This window comes from Pinus tabuliformis, chromosome J (assembly GCF_031772625.1).
Source record: "Pinus tabuliformis cultivar Carrire ecotype Pingquan chromosome J, CPIR1, whole genome shotgun sequence".
Classification (NCBI taxonomy): Eukaryota; Viridiplantae; Streptophyta; class Pinopsida; order Pinales; family Pinaceae; genus Pinus; species Pinus tabuliformis.
The window spans coordinates 557,483,704-557,506,078 of record NC_142295.1 but is presented as its reverse complement, the minus strand read 5'-3'; the positions used below and the strand labels follow the sequence as shown (position 1 = coordinate 557,506,078).

At 37.9% G+C, this 22,375-nt stretch overlaps 1 protein-coding gene across 1 annotated transcript in view; it reads left to right on the top strand.

Moving 5' to 3' along the window:
- LOC149228226 (Noc2p family) overlaps positions 1-5,995 on the top strand; it is a 144,268-nt gene extending 138,273 nt beyond the window's left edge. Inside the window, exons 11-16 of the mRNA XM_089378106.1 lie at positions 2,979-3,308; positions 3,415-3,621; positions 4,416-4,505; positions 4,612-4,706; positions 4,830-4,967; positions 5,197-5,995. Of these exons, the coding sequence (XP_089234232.1) occupies positions 2,979-3,308; positions 3,415-3,621; positions 4,416-4,505; positions 4,612-4,706; positions 4,830-4,967; positions 5,197-5,524 (1,188 nt within the window). The 3' untranslated portion in view covers positions 5,525-5,995. The remainder of the gene's footprint in view (positions 1-2,978; positions 3,309-3,414; positions 3,622-4,415; positions 4,506-4,611; positions 4,707-4,829; positions 4,968-5,196) is intronic.
- The last annotated feature ends 16,380 nt before the right edge of the window (positions 5,996-22,375 follow it).

The following is a 22,375-nucleotide window of genomic DNA, read 5'->3' as shown; positions in this document are numbered from 1 at the left end:
GATTAGTATGCAGTTTTTTGTAAACTTTTAGAAGCATATGCTTCTAAGGACTCAAGACTCAGTGCTTTGGATCATGTTTGGACTCATAACATATATGAGATACTTATTTATTCATGATATTTTGGACATCTATTGATATTATGCATTGTTTGGACATGCCTTTACCCAATATTAATGAAAAATGGTTTTTTTAAATTCAATATATGTGTATATTTTTATTTAATGAATTCAACGATTTTTTGCCGATCCGATTAAAACTCTTCGCTCTTTTGCCTCGCCGATTTATTGCCGATTCCAAGTCTGGTAACATTGCCATGGATTTTCTCTGTGGAACTACTGTCTATGATCAGGATCATAGGAAGAAATTTTCTTGTTACCATGACTGAGATAAATATTAGTAAATTTGCAAATGAAAGATTCACAGAATAATAAAATCTTGATGCATATCTCAGTTAAGTAACATGGCCTAAATCTATATAATGTTGACGTGACTTATTTGAAATGAAAGTCCATCTTTCCTGTGAGAATAATTTTTAATCTGATTCATGCCGATATATGTGAAAGTTGTTCTTCATAAATAAGATGCCTTTTTAACAATTTTTAGGAGCCGCAACCAACCTCTGCAGTAACAGTCTTCCTCTGCTACATGATACGTCACCAAGCTTCCTCCTCTGAGCTTTAGTCTTTTGGCATCCTTCTAGTTCTCTCCTCTGGAACCAATTGAGCACTCCTCGCTCTAGGTTGCTGCAATCTTCTCACCTTCGGCTGTCGTTCTTCGCACAACAATAAGACCATAACTCTCCAGCTTTATCAACTGTACCTCTTTTCCCTTCTTCCTTCTTGCAAGAAAACTTTCCTTGCTCTGATACCAAATGATGGGGTGCGAAATTGAGGCACACCAATTTCGCCTCCAGATCCAATAATTCGATCCTTGGACCTATGGGTTATGAGCCCATTTCATTATCGGAAGCATTAATCGCTCTTTGCGTTTAAAATCCGGGACACAACACTTCATATCGGAATACACAGGAATGAAGGAAAACCTGACCGAACACATAAGCCGGATCCCAAAAACAATTAAACCACATCTATAAAATCTTCGGGTCCGCTCATCCTTCGCTTTTCAATTGCGCTCCTCCTCCTCCTCCGATCGCCGATCGGCGCTTATCGCTATCGGCATATCGGCCATCGCTTATCGGCATTCCTCCGTCTTTTGATCTTGACCCCTCTGATTTGTGATCAACGATTAGATCGCGATCGTCGATTCTAACTCTCGATCCGACGGTTGATGATTAATTGCAAGATCGCAATCGCACTGTTTCAAAGCTGGTTCTGATAACTCCGGAAGGTTTCCGCTGATGCGATAAAGTGCGATCGCTCATCGTGATTGGATCTGGACCGTTGGTCTCTGAGATCCAACGGATCTTGTGCATCACTCTTCACTTCTCGTTCTATTGATGGACTTATGCTACGCTTGGGCTTCCTCTGCCTTACTCTGCCACTTACACTGTTATCACTCCATACAACATTCATATAACATAGTTATTTGTTTATCGATGGATCGCCATCGATCCTCCAGTGATCGATGGTTGATCAAACCTGCAACACTGGAACATTCAGACAGTTTATAAAATACACACAGGCACACTTTTTGTATTATACAAAACAATTACATGCTAAGGTGTTTCAGCCTTAGAACAAGCTCCCAATCGATTACATTTTGAATACTCTATCTCTCACTCTGTATTACTATATTACTCTCCCTTTGAACACGCAGGTTCATCATATATATATAAGGAAACATTGGATCGGATCACTGAGAAGGATCCGATCAAATCCACTCCTTGATTTCCTCCCCTAAATCACTCAACTACACGCATACATGGCAAATTACATTTAATTAAGTCCATCTAATTAGCTCTGTTTTAAACAGATTTTCCCGGTTTTGCTCCGATGGTCCACGTCCTCTTGTTCTCCGCTTTGGATTTCTCTTTTGATTAAGGGGGGGTCAGATGTTTCTGCATCAGAATAAAATATATAGGAGATAATGTAAATGATAATAATTATAAATAATGATTAGTTAATTAGTAATTAGGTTGAAGAGGCATGTCTAAATGAGACATGACTTTCTATGAAGAGGCACTGCCTAATATATAAGCAAGCCTCTCACTCTCATTTGTAACATCATTCTCATTCATACAATTTAATATATATATATTCTTGTATCTCAATGGAGATCTACATATTCCAAGTCTTCTGGAGTATTTAACTTGAAGAACGAACATTGTTCGTTTCAATGATGATGACCACCAAGGTGAAACGAGGAAAAAGGCACAAATTTAGAACACCATGGTCCATTATTTGACTCCACCAATGGTCACTACTTTCATGTCAAATACACGAGGCATTAACACTTGATTTGAAGCAATGAAGATATATACCTAATGTATGTCGGGCATTATGATTATCAAGTGTGGGTGAGATGAGCATTAATGTGGAATGCATCATCAATTGTCTGTGGAGAACCATGGATTTTCTCTGTGGAACTGCTGTCTGTGATCAGGATCATAGGAAGAAATTTTCTTGTTACCATGACTAAGATAAATATTAGTAAATTTGCAAATGAAAGATTCACAGAATCACAAAATCTTTGATGCATATCTCAGTTAAGTAACATGGCCTAAATCTATATAATGTAGACGTGACTTATTTGAAATGAAAGTCCATCTTTCCTGTGAGAATAATTTTTAATCTGATTCACTGCCGATATACGTGAAAGTTGTTCTTCATAAATAAAATGCCCTTTTAACAATTTTTCCATGTCAACGAAGCTATAGATGAATGCCATTTATTATTTCATAAAATTCTTGTTGCATCTTTTTGATGATTTGGAAATTTGGAATGCTTCTGATATTTCATTATATCATATTTTTTTTATTGATTTACTGCTATATTTATTGTACACTGGATGCATACAGGAAGCCTTCAAGAAAGTTTACAGCTGGAAGTTCATGAATTGCCTAGATGTTTGGGTTAAAGTTCTTTGTACACATAGCACGACGGATGATCTGCAGCCATTGGCATATCCATTGGTTCAAATCATTAGTGGAGTTGCTCGATTGGTGCCTACTGCTCGATATTTCCCTTTAAGGGTGCAGTGTGCAAAAATGTTGAATAGACTTGCATCTGCGACTATGACATTCATTCCTGTGGCTTCACTTCTTGTCGATATGTTAGAGTTCAAAGAATTAAACAGGCCACCTACAGGAGGAATTGGAAAAGCAATTGACTTTTCAATCACCCTGAAGGTCAATATAAGAGTAGTAGCTATGTTTTTTTTTGTGCGATTTCTGATGGAGTAATTGGTTTTATATGTTTGTAGCTGAATAAAATGATTTGATGTTGTAATAACAGGTGCCGAAACCAACATTGAAAACTCGTGCTTTTCAAGAGGAGTGTGTTTCTTCTGTGATTGAGCAGCTTGCTGAACATTTGACACTGTGGAGCTATTCTGTAGCTTTTCCAGAGTTGGCATTTATTCCCGTTTTTCGATTACGGCAGTTCAAGAAAGAAACCAAAGTTGACAGGTTTCGTCGACAAGTAAAGCAACTAATAGATCAGGTAGTGCTAATCAAATTTGTATGGTCCTGGAATCTGGGGCATTCTTTATGTGCTATGCTATGGCTAGAACTTGTATTGCATTACATCTGTTTTGCTTATTTGTAAAGTCTTTCTGTAAAAAATATCATGGATGTCTAAGATTTTCTACTGATTTAAACTCCTATTCATTTCTTGCTTTAGGGTCTTATAAGTCTATTTGAGGATGTCTAATTCCTATGATCCTTCAATGCACCACTCATCAGTCCTCTTACCTTCCTTCTCAAATTTCAATATATGTTGGATGATTGTGACGAACATTTGGTCATTACTCATTAAAAAGTTTGATTGATAGGTAACTTACACTAAAAGGGTTCACGTTAGAGTAGCATCAATCTTCTAACTGTATGATCAGTCAATTTATGCTTTTCTAATTTGTGTTTTTGCTGTAGCTTCAATGGATTTACTAGATAATTTTGAGATAGAAGCCACCATTATGTTATACTAACAATTTTACATACTTTTGCTAATTGATTGTATTGACACTTGCATGCAAGCATATAGTTGATTGATAGGGGTCAAGCTGGCGCCAGTTTTAGTTGTGTCTAATGCCTTGGACTATGGTGGAACACTTCATTGTCCATGCTGATTTGATTTGTTTTGTCCTTTGTTGAGATTACAGAGCATATTAGTTCAAAAGTTTATGGCATTTTCACCTTCTGTATTTTACTGGAATATCGGTCAATCAATTCATAAATATGATGCTTACCTTTTTATTTCTTTGCATGAATATTTAAATACCTTATTGACAATTGCAGATTGAGTCCAACATTGAGTATGTTGGGAAAAAACGGACAGAAATCTCCTTCTCACCAAAGGATCATGTTCCTGTATCATCATTTCTTCAGGTTTATTTCTGGTGTTTCTTCTTTTTGGCAAATTCTGTATTTTGAAATATGGTTTAAGTTTATTCGATAGATATTATGATTTAGCCAACATTCATTCTATTGGTAGGCTGAGAAAGAATCTGGCACAAGCCCACTTTCTCAATATCTTCTAAGTCTGCGACAAAGAGCTGAACAACGTAAAGCTAGTTTGCGAAAATCCAGGTTAGTCTTTTTTCTTCTTTTTGTTTTTTTTCTTGTGGTGAGCAATTGGTTTCAACATCAATACTTTTGCAAGGTCTAATGGCATCAATTCCAAGTCATTTACTAGCAATCTCTTTTCTCCAGTGTTCAATTTGCCAATGAAGAAACCAGACACTCAGCAAAGGGCATCTCTATGGCTAGTGATGAGGATGATTATGGTGACATTGAAGAGGGAGCTGAAGTATTCAGCAAGGATTGGCTACCTGAAAAGAAGTCAAATAGGTGAGCAAGCATGTTTGTTTTATGGTAAAGATACTTTTGATTAACTTCTAAATGGTTCAGATTCCAGAACATTAGACTCCCCTGTCATTTATTGGAAATGAATAGTTTGTTAAATAGCTTCCAATCCTATTTCCAATCTGACATGAAAAACAACTGAGAATAAATATATAGTCAAATCCATGGCTGGAATGAATGTCTACTGAAAATTTTCTTCGGTACTGTCTCACAGAGAGGATACCTCGAAGTCCATAATAGCAGCCAAGTCTCATACACATGGTGCAGCGGCTAATGAAGAGGATGATATTGTAGAAACGCTGGAATTCTCTTCGGATGAAGAGGATGATGATGCTCAAGAAGAAAAAGATGATGATGATGATGGTCTTGGCGATTATGTAGATGACAGTGAAGACCTGGGAGATCAACCATCTGATAAAAAACAGAAGAGAAATAAAGGAAAATCAAAGAAAAAATTCATGAAAGCAGCGAAGTCACATGTAAAATTCAAGAAGCCTGGGAAAAGGAGGAGATCACGAAAGAAACAAAAATTGTCTCAGTGAGAACCTTCCCAAGATCATCCTCTAGAATAACTGGCAGTTTTGTAGAGTTCCAGTGCAGTTATTTACCAGTTCACTACACTAACAAATTTTTGGAGAGAACTTGCTGACTGAAGATGCTGACAAGGCTTGAGAAAATATCAGTCATCAGAAAATATCGGTTATTACATCCAGACCAAACATTTTCAATTGTGACATGTTGCATAACAATTTGCTTTAGCAATGAGTACGAGTCTTTGTCCATCGGCGTGGCAGCATTTTAACATGATTTTCTGTAGTATATGAGAGAGAAACATCCTTCTTATAACAGATTGCTTAGGAGATTGATTGTAAACATTGTGTTTATTATCAATTGTCTACATAATGATCTGCAAGTATGGCTTTGGAATCATATGGACTGAATCAATTATTATTTTTTGATTTCTGGTTTCAGTTATATCTAGACAAGGGTCTGCAGGTATGACCTCAGTATCATATGTATTGGAAATATTTTGACATTATCTTTTGCTTTTTTTTTTTTTTTCAAATTTCGGCAGCGAATATCCCTTGGTAGCGCTTTAGTAGATGTTGAAACTTGATATAGAGTCGGATTGATCATAGGACTTGTCACATTGGGAATTAGTAGAAGGTTAAGATTGACGGGGGTACGATAATGTATTTTTCTTTCACACAAAATTAGAAACATTAGCATGATTATAATGCTATAAAGCACCTGTATCAGGCTATGTGCCAGGTTAAGCGTATACATTATTGTCATACTTGTTTCGTTATTTGGTTCTATGTATTCATATTTTCCACTGATGTACAATAGGTTGTCTTTGATTAGTGTGCCATTGCCTTTACCTTCTGGAATTGGTTTACAGAGATAACCAGACAAGGGAGCTATCAAATCTACTTCAAGATGATCTTAATAAAGGCAATAGCAACTAAATGAGCTTACAAAGTCGGTAGTTATGTATTATCAAAAATGATATAATTTTTGTTGTTTTTATCCTTTTTACCAAGAACATCTCAGCCATGAGCTAATATCATAAAGTTGTTATATATTTAAAGGTTATTAGCTAAGTTACCAGAAACTCCTCAAGAATTTTCTGGAAACACGGATCCCCGTTTCCGATACATAAACGGATACGATTCTTGTCCAAAACGCTGTAAAAACGTTTTTGTGCTGTTTTAAAAAATCGGAAACTTTATATTTGGAATTGGATACGTTTCCAAGGGATTTAAATTTTTTTGGATCGGATCCACGAAAATTGTGATCAGAATCCACCCTTAAAATGTTAAAAAGCTTGAAAATTTGTATAGCCATAAATAAATAATAAAAATAGAAATCAGATTTGCAAATAAACTCACTATATACAGAGTCTCATAAAGTCTTCTAACTCTTTAGAAACAACGACATTCCATATATTTATCAAGGATTCTTATTAAGAAAAAGATGCAAATAAAAGGTTCAAAAATGCAAATAAAAGGGTTTGATGAATGTCTTCGTAAAGAGATTTATTTGAGCGATTAATTTTCATTTTGGTTAAGGTTTTGTTAATTGTCACTGATTTTGCTCTTGATTTCATAAATCCCTCCAATATAACAAATCTTCTCTAGCCAATCTTGTGCCTGCATATAGTTATGAGACCAAGCTGACCTTGAGAAGATTGAAATGTTCAAATAGGTCTTGATGGAATATCCCAATGATCCCATGGTCCTTTTAATTGTCATGCAAGGAAGATAGATATCATCTGCCATGCATGACACGTTCTTTGAAGGAGTTGGACCCGAAAGCACAAAGGTTGTAGCATTTCTGATTACATTATTAATGATGATGATAATATGTTGAATGTTATAATAATCACTAATGATGATGACAATGTTTATGCTGAATTAATGATGTAGATTTGTTTATGTTTATGCATTTTTAGATATAGATTCTAGATTCTAAAATATGAATGGTAATATATATATATATATATATATATATATATATTGCCGTATCATATCCTGATATTTTGAAAATTTGTTGTATCCATTTCAAACCCTGTATCCGTATCCGTTTCAGTGCAACTTAGGTTATTAGTCGTTTCTATTTACTTACAGTTAGGCTACACTGGGTATAAAGTTATTGCAATGGGAATGCTATTTTCTGTTTTGTAACAACTAAATATTTGAATTAGAAGGACATGCGTACTGAAGGGATTCAATCTTTTATGTTTAAGGTTAGATGCTTTATTTACAGAAGATTGCAGTTGTCGTTGATTGTTTTGATGTTGTCTCATGGGATATGTTCTTTATTTTCATATATTCATTATGCAGTTTTGGAATATTACTGTAAGGGCAGACTTTAAATAGAAGTCTCCTATTGAATCATTGATGATCTCTTTCTGATGCTTTTTTCAAAACCTTGCTAAAATTGCATAATTTTCATCTAGGACTTGTATATTCTTTGTAAGGTTCGGTCATTGGCCAGATTCTCTTATATTTCTTGCATGACATGTATATCAAAAGTATCATTCAATAACATAGTTTTAGCTAAGTGCACGTTGCTTCAAGGCCTTGTAAATTGGTGCATATTTTTCTTGTTCAACGGAAATTCTAAATAGATATTGTGGAATAATACTTGTTTCCTTAAATTGCATATTATCCTTTGTTTAATGGTTTGCAGCTTTGTAGATTGTGAATTGACGACTTTTATTTGTGATTAGCATGCAAAACTTTTTAGGTTTTAATTCCTTTTAATACTCATGTTTAAAAAAGTGTTCCAGTTGGCATAAAAGTCATGGTTCATGCCTTGTAACAACTGTCCTAGCCCTTTGAAGGTCATTTTTCCTCATTTTTAAACACTGAAGATGTATTTACATAAAGATGTAGTTTCAACTAGTAAGATGATTGATTATTTTCTCTTACACTAGAGAAAAAGATCCACAATATTGTTAACCTGTTTATAAAATTCAATATTTGACATGGATCTCTACCAGATGCAGGGCCCTGTATACCACCATCTTTAGACATGGAACACAACTAGCACTGTGGAATCTGGATACGATGGAGAGAAACTCAACATCCATGATTTCTTCCCAGCTTGAGTTTTCTTGTATGAACATCCTTAACCAGGCTGTGGTGAGTTCAATGACACATGTTAGCTAGCTGTTTGTTACTCAAGTTATTATTAATTTCTTTGTATTCCATCTCTGGAGAGACTGGGTATCGTGTACTAAGTCCAATGTAGCCAGGCTTTAGTGAATACTCAGTAGTACACACCATATTTTGCCTGTTTGCTGCACTGATATAGTTCAGTCAACTCTCTCTCTCTCTCTCTCTCTCTTTAAGATTATACTTGGTTAGATATAATTTTCTTCGGAGATGTATTAAGGATTCCCTCATTCGCTGTAGCTTATATGCTAGTTTGTTTTTCAGTTCCATGAATCGTGTTTGTTGTGAATGGTGTAAGCTTCAGTTGCAGCTATGACAAACTGTTATTGTACTATTAATGATAATTTTATATTTCTAGGCTTGTTTAAGGCTAACCTAGTCAACTGTGGGCCCATAACCCCTCTTGAGGAAGACACCCTGAAGTTGTGTATATAATATAAACAACCCTCATTTTTGTAATTCATTCATGACACGATCTTCTTGATCTCTCTAATACAAATGATCTAGCTAATGGGCACCCTAAACTCTCTTGTTCTTGATTTGCATCTTCTCTCTAGTTCTCACTTATGGATTCCCACTCTAATGCACCTACGGATCAACTCTAGCATAGTTAGGGTTTTATGTTGTGCTGCCCTAGCACTATTTTTCCCCTTGTTCATTACAGGAATTAGGGTTTGCTGGTTGGTTCCGTTTCATCCTTTCACTCTGCAATGGATCTAACATGGTATCAGAGAAGGTTTGAACTTTGAACCACCCTTGCTCATTTTGCTATTGGTCAAGGTTTTCTTTCATGATCATAATTTCCATGTGTAAGAGTGCCTAACTTGACGAGTTTTTGGGGCTGTTTTTTCATAGTGTTATTGGTGTGAGAAAGGCACCATATTTTGGTCTATTTAACACTGTTGTATGGGCATATTTGGAGGTCTTGCATATAAGGTTGTAGTGTACAGCTTGAGGGTTTACTGGCTGATTTATTTCAGTCCATTTTCTGCAGCTGATTTGAGGCTTTTGTCTGGTGGCATCATCACTGTCTTCTGACTAGGGAACCAAGGTTTCAGTTTTTTTGCAGTTGACCTGAAGTTTTTAGGCCAACGCCTTCCTTTTAGGGTACTCCTAGGCTTTAAATCCTCCTTCAAGGCCAATACTTGTTTTCTAGGCAGGTAACTTTTTGCAGATTCCCCCAAAGAAGCTAGTACCTCTCTGTCATTTTAGTCTATAAAGGTGAATTATGGAAGACTTATGCAGGATTCTTCTCTATTTGTTTTACCTATGGGCTCATAGTGCACATTTGCCTTGTTGAATAGGGTTACTTATGATATTTAGTTAGAGAAAATCATTTTACTCTTTATAGTGAGTGGTTATGGATGCATAAATCCTCCTTCAAGGCCAATACTTGTTTTCTGGGCAGGTAACATTTTTGCAGATTCCCCCAAAGAAGCTAGTACCTCTCTGTCATTTTAGTCTATAAAGGTGAATTATGGAAGACTTATGCATGATTCTCTCTATTTGTCTTACCTATGGGTTCATAGTGCACATTTGCCTTGTTGAATAGGGTTACTTATGATATTTAGTTAGAGAAAACCATTTTACTCTTTAGAGTGAGTGGTTGTGAATGCATAAGGAGAAAACCCTTCCTCTTGATGATCAAGACATGACTTCATTAGATTTGCACTTCAGGTTTTTTGGATCAAGTACATGGCCCCATATTCGTGTATGTTGTCTATATAAGCTTTCACTCACCAATTGATTTAATTGTGGAGATTCACTTTTTGATGAAGTTCCTATTTATGATTTGCTAGGATCTTTTCCATGTTATGCTGTTTTAACTTGTTCCATTATGGTTGTTGTTTGGTAGTTCCATTCTTATGATTCAGGAACAACGTAAGCCGTACCTTCAATAAATATACTAGTATGTTTTTGTTGATTTTTTTCTTTATAATGTTACTACTTCTCTAGTGCCTAGGCAGACATATGATGAGTGCCTTATTCATGTCTTATTTGGATTCCATTCTACAGACTTGCTCCACTATATTTGATAACCTCATTCTTAGGGATAGTTTGTGCCAATCTTTGTTATTTAAATAGATCAGCTTGTCACATCTTCATAAAACCTCTTACTTGATTGTGGAATTGTGTGGATGTGGAATATATGGTGTTTAGGGGAACTATCTATTTGGATACTATTCAACATTAAGGAGAGATGTAGCTTGTGACAGAATGTCTTCTCTCAATGATCCCTGTTTAGATTAAGGGGCCTTTTGAGTGCAGGATTGTAATCTTCTTTCTTGGCCACATTCGACTTTGTATTGAATTGGGTATTCATGAACCCTCTCTCATTTGTGTTAAATTGGGTATTCATAAATCCACTCTTATTTGTATTCCAACTATGACCAACCTTGTATCAAGCCAAGAATTCATAAAGCCACTCTCATTTATATTGAGTTGGGTATTCATAAACTCACTCTGATTTTTACTATGGGGATAATTGACCCTTATTTAGGTCAAAGAATCCACTCCTATTTCTGCCCACGACTAAAATTATATTGAGTTTGGTATCTAGAAACCTACCTTCATTTGTATTTATCATTTTTGTTCATGTTTCGTTGTTTAGCTTAAAGGGCCTATCGAGGATCGTGTAATCTTGACCTATGGCCAACATTGACTCTTATTGTACCATGTCTTGTAATTTTATATTGTATTTCTAGGCTTGGTTAAGGCTGACCTAATCAATTCAATGTGGGCACATGATTCCTCTTAGGGAAAGTGCCCCACCCTTATGTATATGCTATATATACACAATTCTCATTTGTAATTTATTCGTTATGTTATCTTGATATATCTAATACAAGTGATTTAGCTTACAAGTATCTTAAGTTCAATTGTTCTTGGATTGTGTATTCTCTCTGGTGCACATATGGATTCTCTCTCTAGCACATTGATGCAATTATGGATATTCTCTTGGCATACTTATGGTTCAACTCTAGTGCACTTGTTAGGGTTCTATGTTGTGATGGTCCAACAATGTTTTTCTCCTTGTTTATTGCATGAATTAATGCTTTTTTATTGGTTCCATTCTATTATTTCACATTGTTATGGGTCTCAACAATGTTTTTGTAACTTGAGGGCATAACTAAGATTACAATTTTAATTATAATTTCAAGTTGACAAGTAGAGGAAAGTCAACGGTCGTAATAGAAGGAAACAAACAAAACTCAATTCATTAAAAAGTTTTCAATGAAAACTCTACAATATCCAAACCATGGCAAGCACTAGATTATTTTGTTTTATTTTTTTGTACATTTTCTTAATTTTTTTCCCACGGAATTTTTCTAAAAAAGTGAAAGGGATCCTCACCCATATTCATGGATGACATCCTTGGTAAATTTGTGAGTATAGATTAGTGCAATTAACGCGAGGTTTCAAATTGGGCACTTGTTGACATGGGACTAGCTAAATGCCTAGCAACATTGGGGACAATTGATTGAATCAACGCCTTGGGCTCTTGTAAAACAATACCTATGTTATAGATATAGACATATACTATGTTCTTGTACTTTACAATCACAAGGCATAAAGGCTATCACAAGTATGAATAGATGTTCTCAAACATATAATGACTTGTCAGCATAACTATTGAATTTTTCCAATGACTTGACATTTGTACATAATACTTTGATTTAATTGTTGAGAGACAAATCAATTCCTTGTTCAGGGTTTATGCACCTTGCCACATCTTCCACTCACATCAAACAATAATGTTTGATATGGTTATATGTAGAATTAAACTAAAGGCAAAGGTATATTGTTACGATGTGAAATACATAGTACAAAACTCATTTCTTATCTATCACATGCTTTACCTATCACATGCTTCATAGAGGAAAAATTTATTTAGAGGTGAGAAATCTGATTCCAAATATTATGTTTGTAATTCCTTTTAAGCTTTTATAATACCTTTATTATGTCAATTTACCACTCATTTGGAGCGCATTGTTCTATTCATGCATCATGGTAGTTTTTAGTTAAAAATAACCCTTGAATTTGATAGGTTTGATGATGGTTCAAAATGCAATCAGCTGAAGTTGTTTAGCTGATTATTTTTCGTGGTAGATTGGTCAATGTGTTATTGAGCTCCACTATTGGATTTGATCTCAGTTCTAGATGGATTATGAATCCTCGTTTTGATGATAATGGCCCTCCATCACCTTTTCTACGAAATGAGCAAATCACTATAAGAGTTGGTCCTTAGTTCACCACTGTCTCATTGAAGGTAGTTTTCTTGGTGTTCCAACTAGGGAAAATTTCAATCTATTTACAAGAAATAAGAAATGAGAAATTAATGCTGGAATTACAACATAATGAAAAATGAGGCATAGAGTGTTTTAGGGTAAGAACACTCTTATAAAGTAAATATTAGTTCAATAATGATAATGTCATCAGATAGGTACTTCCACACAGATCTGAGTGTCTATACATGTGGATGTTGTAAAAAATAACCCATAACCTTAGAAATTACTTTAATTAATGGAATTATTAAGTAACTGGCTTTTATACGAGTTAGCCTTGAAATGTAAAGGTAATTTGTGTTAGCGAATTGGATGAATCTCAATTGTTGATCTCAAGTGAACTTGTGATCTAATGACCACTGTTAATCACTTTGGAGATTATGGTCGTGGACTTAGTCAATAACTTAAAATTATAAAGGGAAGGTTGGGCTAAGGGAGATGTAAGATTCCCTTCCAAGAATGTCTTGAAAAACCCACAAAATTTTTGAGCTTAAACAATTTGTCCCAATGTGGAATTTTTACAAACAATTTGCAAATATAGTGTTGTAGGTGATTGTTTAGATTTTTATGCTCAAATATACATACACAACAATTAATATACCCCATAATGAAGCATGCAGATGTTTTGAACTGATTTATATTAAACCCAGAAATGTGTAAAATCCTGATGAGGGGTCCATATTACAATAAAATCAAGCATAGACAATGCATTTCTGATTTAAATGTAAAGAACACAATACATAGATAGAACAATGGAACTTGGGTTTATCTTCAACAAATAACTTCTAGCATATCAGTCATATTAGAATAGGAAAACCAACAACATATATCCAGAAATATTGAAGACATGGATACAGTTCGACCTTCCTCTCTCCACTGTAATATCAATCTTCACATACTGAGTTTGACCTTTGAAATAGGTTCATGCAACTTCCTCCACTGACTGGGAACTCGACTCTTTTGTTACAGATTTCGGTCAACAAGAATGAAAGGTGATTCAACCTCATTTGAGATGGTAAACTTGTGCTACATGAAGCCAAAAACTTGTACCCTCTTCTTTTATTGAACTTGGCCTCTTCTCTAGTGAACTCATCCAACACAGAGAGAGAGATTCGACCTCCTTCAACTGTCACTTGGATTCCAGTTTAAGCTTGAATCTTCATATTGTGAAAAGATATATGATGTACACAAAATCAGAAGATAAATGAAATGATAAAACCTTTTTACCTTAATATCTTCTGCAAATCATCTTTTGCTTTGAATCCCAATGTTGAAATCTGTGTGATTTCACTCTCAATGCCAACTAGGGTGTCTAGTTTCGACAACGAAGCTAGCAATGACAGTTTCCAAAACTCTAAGCTTCTCTCGAAAAACTCTCAAAGAGTTCATTTTTTCAAAATGCAAGTGATATAATGAGGGGAGACTCCAAACTTTTCTCTTTTTATTTTCCAATGGCCACTTTTGCCACAATTTTACCCTTTTATTTTTTTATTAAGTCACTTTCAGAGACTTTCACTTTATAAAATTAAAGTGAATTTTCATTAGCCTTGGATATGTCCCCCTTTTCCCTCTTTAGGCAATTATAAATTTTTTCTAAGCGAATCATGTTTTCTTATTAAAAATTTTCCCCACCTTAGCCTATGGGAACTCATTAGGCCAACACAACCTGTCTTATTTCTCCTAAGCGATCGAAGACATTATAGTCCTCCTCACCTGAGTTTGCTTGCCCTCGAGCAACTTCAACTTCAGATGTTTGAGCACATGTTTGCCTTCCCTTGTGTCGTCCTCAACAAGTAGATCTTTCCATTTAACCAAGTACTCTTTCATAGTTTTGTTCCTCAACTTTCACTCCCTTGTTTCTAGTATCTCCTCTAGAACCAGAATTAGCTCTCCTTCCTCATCCAATGGAGGGAGCTCAGTGGAGGTGACTACCTTCTTACTCAAGGCCTTCTTGAGGCATGATACATGAAAGACATTATGAATTTTACATCCTCCAGGAAATGCTTATTGAGCCATGATACATGAAAGATGTTATGAATTTTACATCCTTCAGGAAGTGCAAGTTCATAGGCCACTTCTCCAACTCGCCCCACAATTCTGTATGGCCCATAGAACCTGGGTTTCAACTTCTCTGCCCCTTTTGTTTTGAGCGATGACCGCCGATGGGGTTGAAGATGAAGGTATACCATGTCACCCACCTCAAAACTGTGCTCCACCCTGTCCCTGTTTGCATACACTTTTTGTTGGTTCTGAGTCATTTGCAAGTTGTCCTTGAGGACTCGTAATATATCTTGGCTCTCCTGAATCCAATCTTTAGCCAAAGGTGCATGGCTATCCCCAAATATTCGATCTACAAATGTTGGGGCATCATATCCATATAGTAGTTTGAAGGGCTTCATACTAATGGACATGTGGAACATGGTGTTGTATTAGTGTTCCCCAAGATGCAACCACTTAACCCATGCCTTTTGTTGGCCAGATACATACTCTCGAAGATAGCCCTCCATCCACTTGATGGCTATCTCGGTCTGACAATCAATCTGTGGGTGATAGCTAGTGCTTGGCATCAACTTAGCTCCCATAAGCTTGCATAAATCTTGTCGAAAGCTGCTCATAAATCTATTGTCTTTGTTACTCAGTATGGTCTTCAGCAACCCATGTAAGCAAAAGACCTCCCTAAAGAATAAATTGACCACCTGTGATGCTAAATATTTAGATGGTATGGCAAAGAAGTGCACGAACTTTGTGAGCCAATCCACCACTACATATGTGCAGTCCTTTCCCTGTATCAGAGTTAGCCCAATTATAAAGTCCATGGAGATACTCTGCCACTTCTGCTCAATAATAGGGAGTGGTTGTAGCAACCCCTTCGGATTAGTATGTTCAACTTTGTTCTGCTAAAAGATGCCACATTCTTTCATAACCTAAACACATCCATCTTGAGGCCTTTCCAAGTGGACCTCTTTTTGATTTGCCTCTAGGTTTTTAGGGATCTCAGGTGTCCCGCCAAAGGTGAGTTATGATATGTCTGCATTATTTTCTCCTTTAGCTATGATTTCAATACAAGATAGATCCAGTTCTTATAGTAGATAATTTCATCACAACCCAATATCGGTCATCCTATATCAACCACTCTAGAATCTCACAGGAAAATTTGTTTTTGGAATATTCTACAAGCAACAACAAATCATCTCTTATCTCCATGAGTGAGAGAGTGGATGCCATCCTCGAGAGGGCATATGCTATTGCATTGTGCTTTCCCTTGACATACTCTATCTTGAAGTCATAGACCTGCAATTCACTGATCCACATTTGTTGTCTCTCACTTAGTTCCTTCTGCTCCATGAGGAATCTCAGGCTATTATGATTTGTTTTTACTTTGAACCTATTCCCCACTAAATATTGTTAGAATTTGGTCAATTCATGCATGATGGCCAGCATCTCCTTGTCACAAATTGAGTATTTCCGCTCATAATCTCTAAGTTTCCAACTCTCAAACGCTATGGGCTGGTGATACTGCGTAAAAATTGCTCCTATCCTGGTCCTCGAAGTGTCACACTCCAACACGAAACGTTGGATGAAATCTAGTAAGGAAAGGACAAGGCACAAACTCATCACCTGTTTCATCTTTTCCAACTGAAAGCCCCCATTTTTGTGAGGTTTGTAAGAGGCATTGTTAACTGTGAGAACCCCTTGAAAAACTTTCTATATTATGTGCAAAGACCAAGGAAGCCTTTCAGTTCAGTTATATTTTTTGGGGTAGGCAATTCTATGATCGCTCGAATTTCTCTTCATGGATCTGAACCCCATCATTCCCAATCGCATGCCCTAAATAGAGCATCTTTGTCATGTCAAACTCACACTTGGACTCCTTTGCATATAGTTCCTACTCCTCCAAAATCCCCAATAATTCGTCCAAGTGCATTAGATGGTCCTGCCAAGTCTTGTTGTAAACCAATATATCATCAAAGAAACAAATAAGTACTTCTGCAACTATTTATTGAACTCATTGTTCATGCATGACTAGAAAGTTGCGGGGGTGTTTCTTAACCCAAATGGAATAACTTGAAAGTTGTCTTTGGGATGTCTTGCTCGTGAACTTGAATCTGATTGTAGCTTGAACAAAGATCAATGTTTGAAAAATATTTGGCTCCCCTCAGTTCATCCATCAACTCATCTATCCTCGGGATAGGATATCGGTTTTTGATTGTTCTTTTGTTAAGAACCCTGTAATCAATACACATCCGTCAGGTATCGTCCTTCTTCTTAGCCATGACAACTAAAGAATCTCTGAAAGGACTGGAACTAGGCTGAATGTGACCCAACCTCAACAACTCCTTGATGGCCTTCTCAATTTCGTCTTTGTAAACCTTGGGATGTCTGTAGGGTTGGTAATGACTGCTTGTACACCCTCCTCCAATTCTATAACATGCTCAAAATCCATATCTGGTGTTCTACCTAGAGGAATGTGTTGTAGCGGCTACAACTACCCTCCAAAATTTTGCTTTGGATTCGTTTTGGAGCCTCCCTACCAACCTTTCGCAGCAGCGTGTCTCGCTTCGTCAAGTACACAAGCTACAATGATTTTCTTATAGAAAGACAGCCTGTTGATCAAACCTTGATGCATTCCCTTCATAGGCTGTTCATTTGGACTTGGTCCAACAGCAGGGGGAGAAGCTCCTTCAAGAATTTGCGCAAATATGGAGGGAAACCAACCTTCCCTCTAGAAATTGTGCAATCCTGACTGGCAGCCTGCTGGGCCCCAAAATTGCGCAATTCTGCTAAGCAAGCTTCACCCAGAAAATTGCTCAATCCTTCCTAGCTGGGCTGCTCAGCCCAAAATTTGTGCAAATCTGGGCAGTAGTTAGTTGCTCTGCCCAGAAATTGCGCAAATATTCTGAGCAGCCAGCGCAGCTCCAAGCCAGAAATGAGCATTTTCTCATAGCAGTGGAGCAACCTCTTGCATGTGCAACTGAGTTGATCGGTTCCCTCAGGGATCAAGGAAAATAGACTTGCATGCATGGCTTCTTCTCCCAAGGAAACATGCAAAGGCATCCCTTGTTTCAGGGATTTATTTTTGACAGTTGGAGGTTATATGCAAGGATCATTTCAGAAACCTCCCACCAAGTGTCACTTTCCCTAGATTTATGGCATGCACGTCACAACCTCGATTTTATCAAAACTCATCAATTGGACGTTGCAGAGATCATTCCTCACATCAACCCTGCAACTCTGACATCCCACATCGCATCTAGGGGATGTCAGTACATTCAACTCAGTTGTTTTGGGGTAAGCTCGCTTTCCATGTCTTGTGTTGCATTTATGGCACTTTTTGTGTTTTGCTTCGTATGAACGCTATCTACTTGATTTCAGTGAGCACTTGCTGTCGTTTTGATACATACTAGCTTGTACAATCACCGTTTTAGTTTTCATTAACATCTTATTGATGTCACATGTATGAAACTGTTTTTCACGAACGGTCGCTGATTCGGCGAATTGCCTCACTCACATGCATGTTGTTCCGTTTTCTGAATCTATCATTCACCATTTGCATGCACGATCATTCACTTATGCTTACACTCAACTTTGCCATGCATCCACATTCACTTTTGCTTTCAGTTGCCCGTTGGTGAAAAGTTAATACGCACTAGTGGGATCCTTTAGGGTAATGGAAAAAGAAAAAGAAAAATGATACCCCCCACCCCTCGAAGAGGGAGAAGGGACCTGGGCATCTCCCTAGAGCGAGAGGGATTTATATAGCTTGATTTATCGGGGCTCAGATGAGGTGGGGGACAACTCATACTGTAGGCATTGAGTTGGGTTGATGAGCAGGCCGCAATAAGCCACAATCGTGTGGTATACCAAAGTATAGGCAAGTCAGCTTCCATCTCCACTAACTCTCCTTAAATGGTCTTTAGCGATGCTCCAGAGCCTCTCAATTAGGTCAGGTTATTTCTGGGTTTTGGCATATCATCCCACACTCAATTTTATAGGATGCACTGGCAGATTAAAATATAAAGATTAAAAAGGATAACCCTATGGGCAGTGGGGTTGAGGGGTTCTTGGTGAGAAGGGAAGCTTAGGTCTAGATGAGTAAGGCTGATCAACCCAACAAGGTAGGAAGGTTGATGGATGGTTGGAAGGTTGGAAGGTGGGGTGATGGGGATGGGGATCAGTTTCAGGAGACCCCCTCAAGGTGGGGCTACATCAAGGCTCAAGGCTCAAGGCTCAAGGAGGGACCCCATCAAGGCCAAGGCCAAGGGCGCGATCATGCGAAGATAGAGAATGGAACAAAGGATTTGCATGTGCTGAAGCAATAACTCAAGGAAGAACATGCGTTGCATAGACAAGTGAATGTGTTGCAGTAAGAACAGGAACAACAGGGGGTGCAACATGCACTCACAGATGAAACTGCGCCCGTACAAGTTATAGATCCATCCCAGCAGCTGGCACAGAACAAACATGGTGAGTAGTTTTGTTGATCAAAATGCAAGAGATTTAGTGACATGCATGTCATTATGCGCACGCATGCGATCCAACCCATTCAACACACTCACCAAGGCGAAGACAAGAAGCAAGTCCGATTATAGCTGAGCATGTAGATGATAGTTGATGCACATGACCACCAACACGCATTGGAAGATCAACACAGACATTATGCATTAGTGTGTTGCCGGTTCGGTTGCACCAAGAAGACTATGCACATGCTAGCAGACGAGTTGGACGAAGGAGCCACACCAATGCACCCAGATGCAATGAAGGCAAGAGTTCGCTTCAGCAAGATTGTCACCATGGGGTGCATGCACACCATCAAGAACGACCAAGCTTGGCATCAACTCACCACCTTCACCATCACGAGCATGTCAAAGAGTTGGTCTCACCACAATGGACTGAGTGTCAGTGATGTCTTGCATGGCTTGCTCAAGCCATTTTTCTCACATGAGCACATGTGCATTGTAACATAACGTCGTGTCAAGTGGAATTTTAAGTGTCAATAGTTGGATGTAACAGTCATAGAGTAGATGAAGAGTCATGAGGGTAGATGAACTACGACAAAGGGGAATGTCAAGGGTCACCCCACCCTTTGTTATAAATAGAACCTCATAACTCGTTGTAAAGGCTTTTGGTCAACCAAGCTTCGATAAGAGTATCTTAGAGAAAGCTTGGACAATATTGTAACGAGCCTTGGCTTCTCCACTGCGCAGAGCTAGTACATCTCCTTGGAGGAGCAGGCGGTTGTGGCTGTAACGTTCCACTATTGGAACTAGTGGTTGGACATGGATGTATTGTATGACTGGAAATTACGCTTAATATAACAGAGCCAACACGTTTCATGCATATGTTGTATTATATTCTATGCTATCTGGTTTATTCAAAATGATATATGTATTTGTTTTCTTATGCATGCATGTATGGACTATTCCGTATAAGTATGTATGAATCTTTCTTAAATGTGCTGTTGGTTTAACCATCACTTTGGATTGCTCGCTAACTTGCTTTCCAGCTTGTGATGCATCTTCACTTGTGTGTTCCCTTCCAAGCCACGTACTATTACAGGTTTCCAAGGGGCGCACTCACCTCACCCTCAGTGTGTTAGAACCTCTCATGCACCTTCCTTGGCTTGCTGCAGCTGTCACACCCTTGCTACCAACAGAGACATCTTACTTGCCTCTGTGTGAAATTGTGGTCAAGGCATTACCATACGACCCACTGTTGGGACTCCTACACCAAACAATCTGAGGTCTAATTAGGACTTCTTACCAGGGAGATCCCCTTACATGTTGGCGGGTCCAACACTGTCAACAGAAAGTCAAAAAAAACATTATGGTGTTTATGAAGCAATACCTTAATGTCGTCGAGATGATGCCACTGTCTATAATGAAGCAGTCAACCACCCACTCGATATCACCCCACCTCAACACTGCATCCATGCTATTAGATGATACTATCTTTGGTGGATACTGATGCAAGGCCCTCAAAACTACCTTTCTACCATCCACTGGATCTTTGAATTCCTACTCCATGTTTTGGTTGTCCATTGTATACTTCTCGATGTAGTAGAGTCACTGAACTCCTAACACCACATTGGAGTCCGACACATCCACCACGAAGAAGTCATCAGTCATTATGCAATTCCCCATGGTTAGCTGTAGCTTTGGGATGTATCTAGTGCAATCCATCTGATGGCCACCAAGTATGGCTACCACAAAGTGATTGAAACCCTTCGTATGAATCCCTCTTTTTTCAACCATGGCTGCATCTATGAAGTTGTGGGAATCCCCACCATCAATCAATACATAACCCCTCTGACTCTGAAAGTATGATACTTGGGGAATCCTAACATGGATGCAATAATAGGGGCTTTTCCCTCTGCATGTGAAGTCTCACCCCCAATTGTCTGATGTATCTATCCTTGTACATGTTCTTCTACCGACTCCTCATCTTCGTCACTATCACTCTCAGAGTACACCTTAATATGGTGGACCTTTCCCACCTTTTCCTTTCTTGCGCATTTGTGCCATGGTGCCCAAGGCTCATGACAACTGAAACATAGCTTCTTCTTTCTCAGCTCCTTTCAGGTTTCATCATCCATCTTTGGTTTCTTGATGCACTCCCTCTGAAAATGTTTGAATTTTATGATCTTCTGGGGAATGGAAGGCTTAGGAGGAAATCTTCTCTTAGGAAAAACATCTTGCATATCCCTGGATCTGTTGATTTCCACGTGAAGAGTGGCCAATTCAAAACCTTTAACCCAACCATGTAGAGGTTTAGACAACCCCTCCACAAATAGCATCACCAATCTAGCCTTTGAGATAACTGTGACCAAAACTGCCAGTCTTTGGAATGTAGGCCTTTGGATTGCCTGTTTTTCTGAGTTGGGCCAACTCCCTAAAATGAAGCTTTGGATCCTCCTTGTCAAATTGCTCAATGAGCCTTTGAGTGAACTCAATATATGAGGTGATGCTGTTGTGACGCATTGTCACCAACCCATGGTATCACCACTCATGGGCTTCACCATCCAAGTGTAATGTGGCCAAATTAATGGCCTGTTCCTTTGTCATATGATGCAACTAGAAATATGTCTCCAACTTTTGTACCCATGACCAAGGTGGGCATTTGGATGACCCATCAAAGCAAGGGATGGCCACCTTCCCCAATGTCTTTTGCAACTCATTGTTCTGCCTCAAAGCCTTCTAAACTGTCTTAGGATTGCTCTTTAGTTGAAGGGGGGATAAATCAGTAAAGCTCATGAAAGCCTATAACTCACGACCCAATGCTCTATACTCCTCCAAGTAATCTGCATAAGAGATCCCTTGAATTGTCTTCTCTGTTTGGTCCTCTGTTGTCTCATGAATTGAGGCATGTTGAGTCTGGGTGTTCTGCTATATGAGTGTGAGTGGATCTGTGTGGGAGCATGAACATG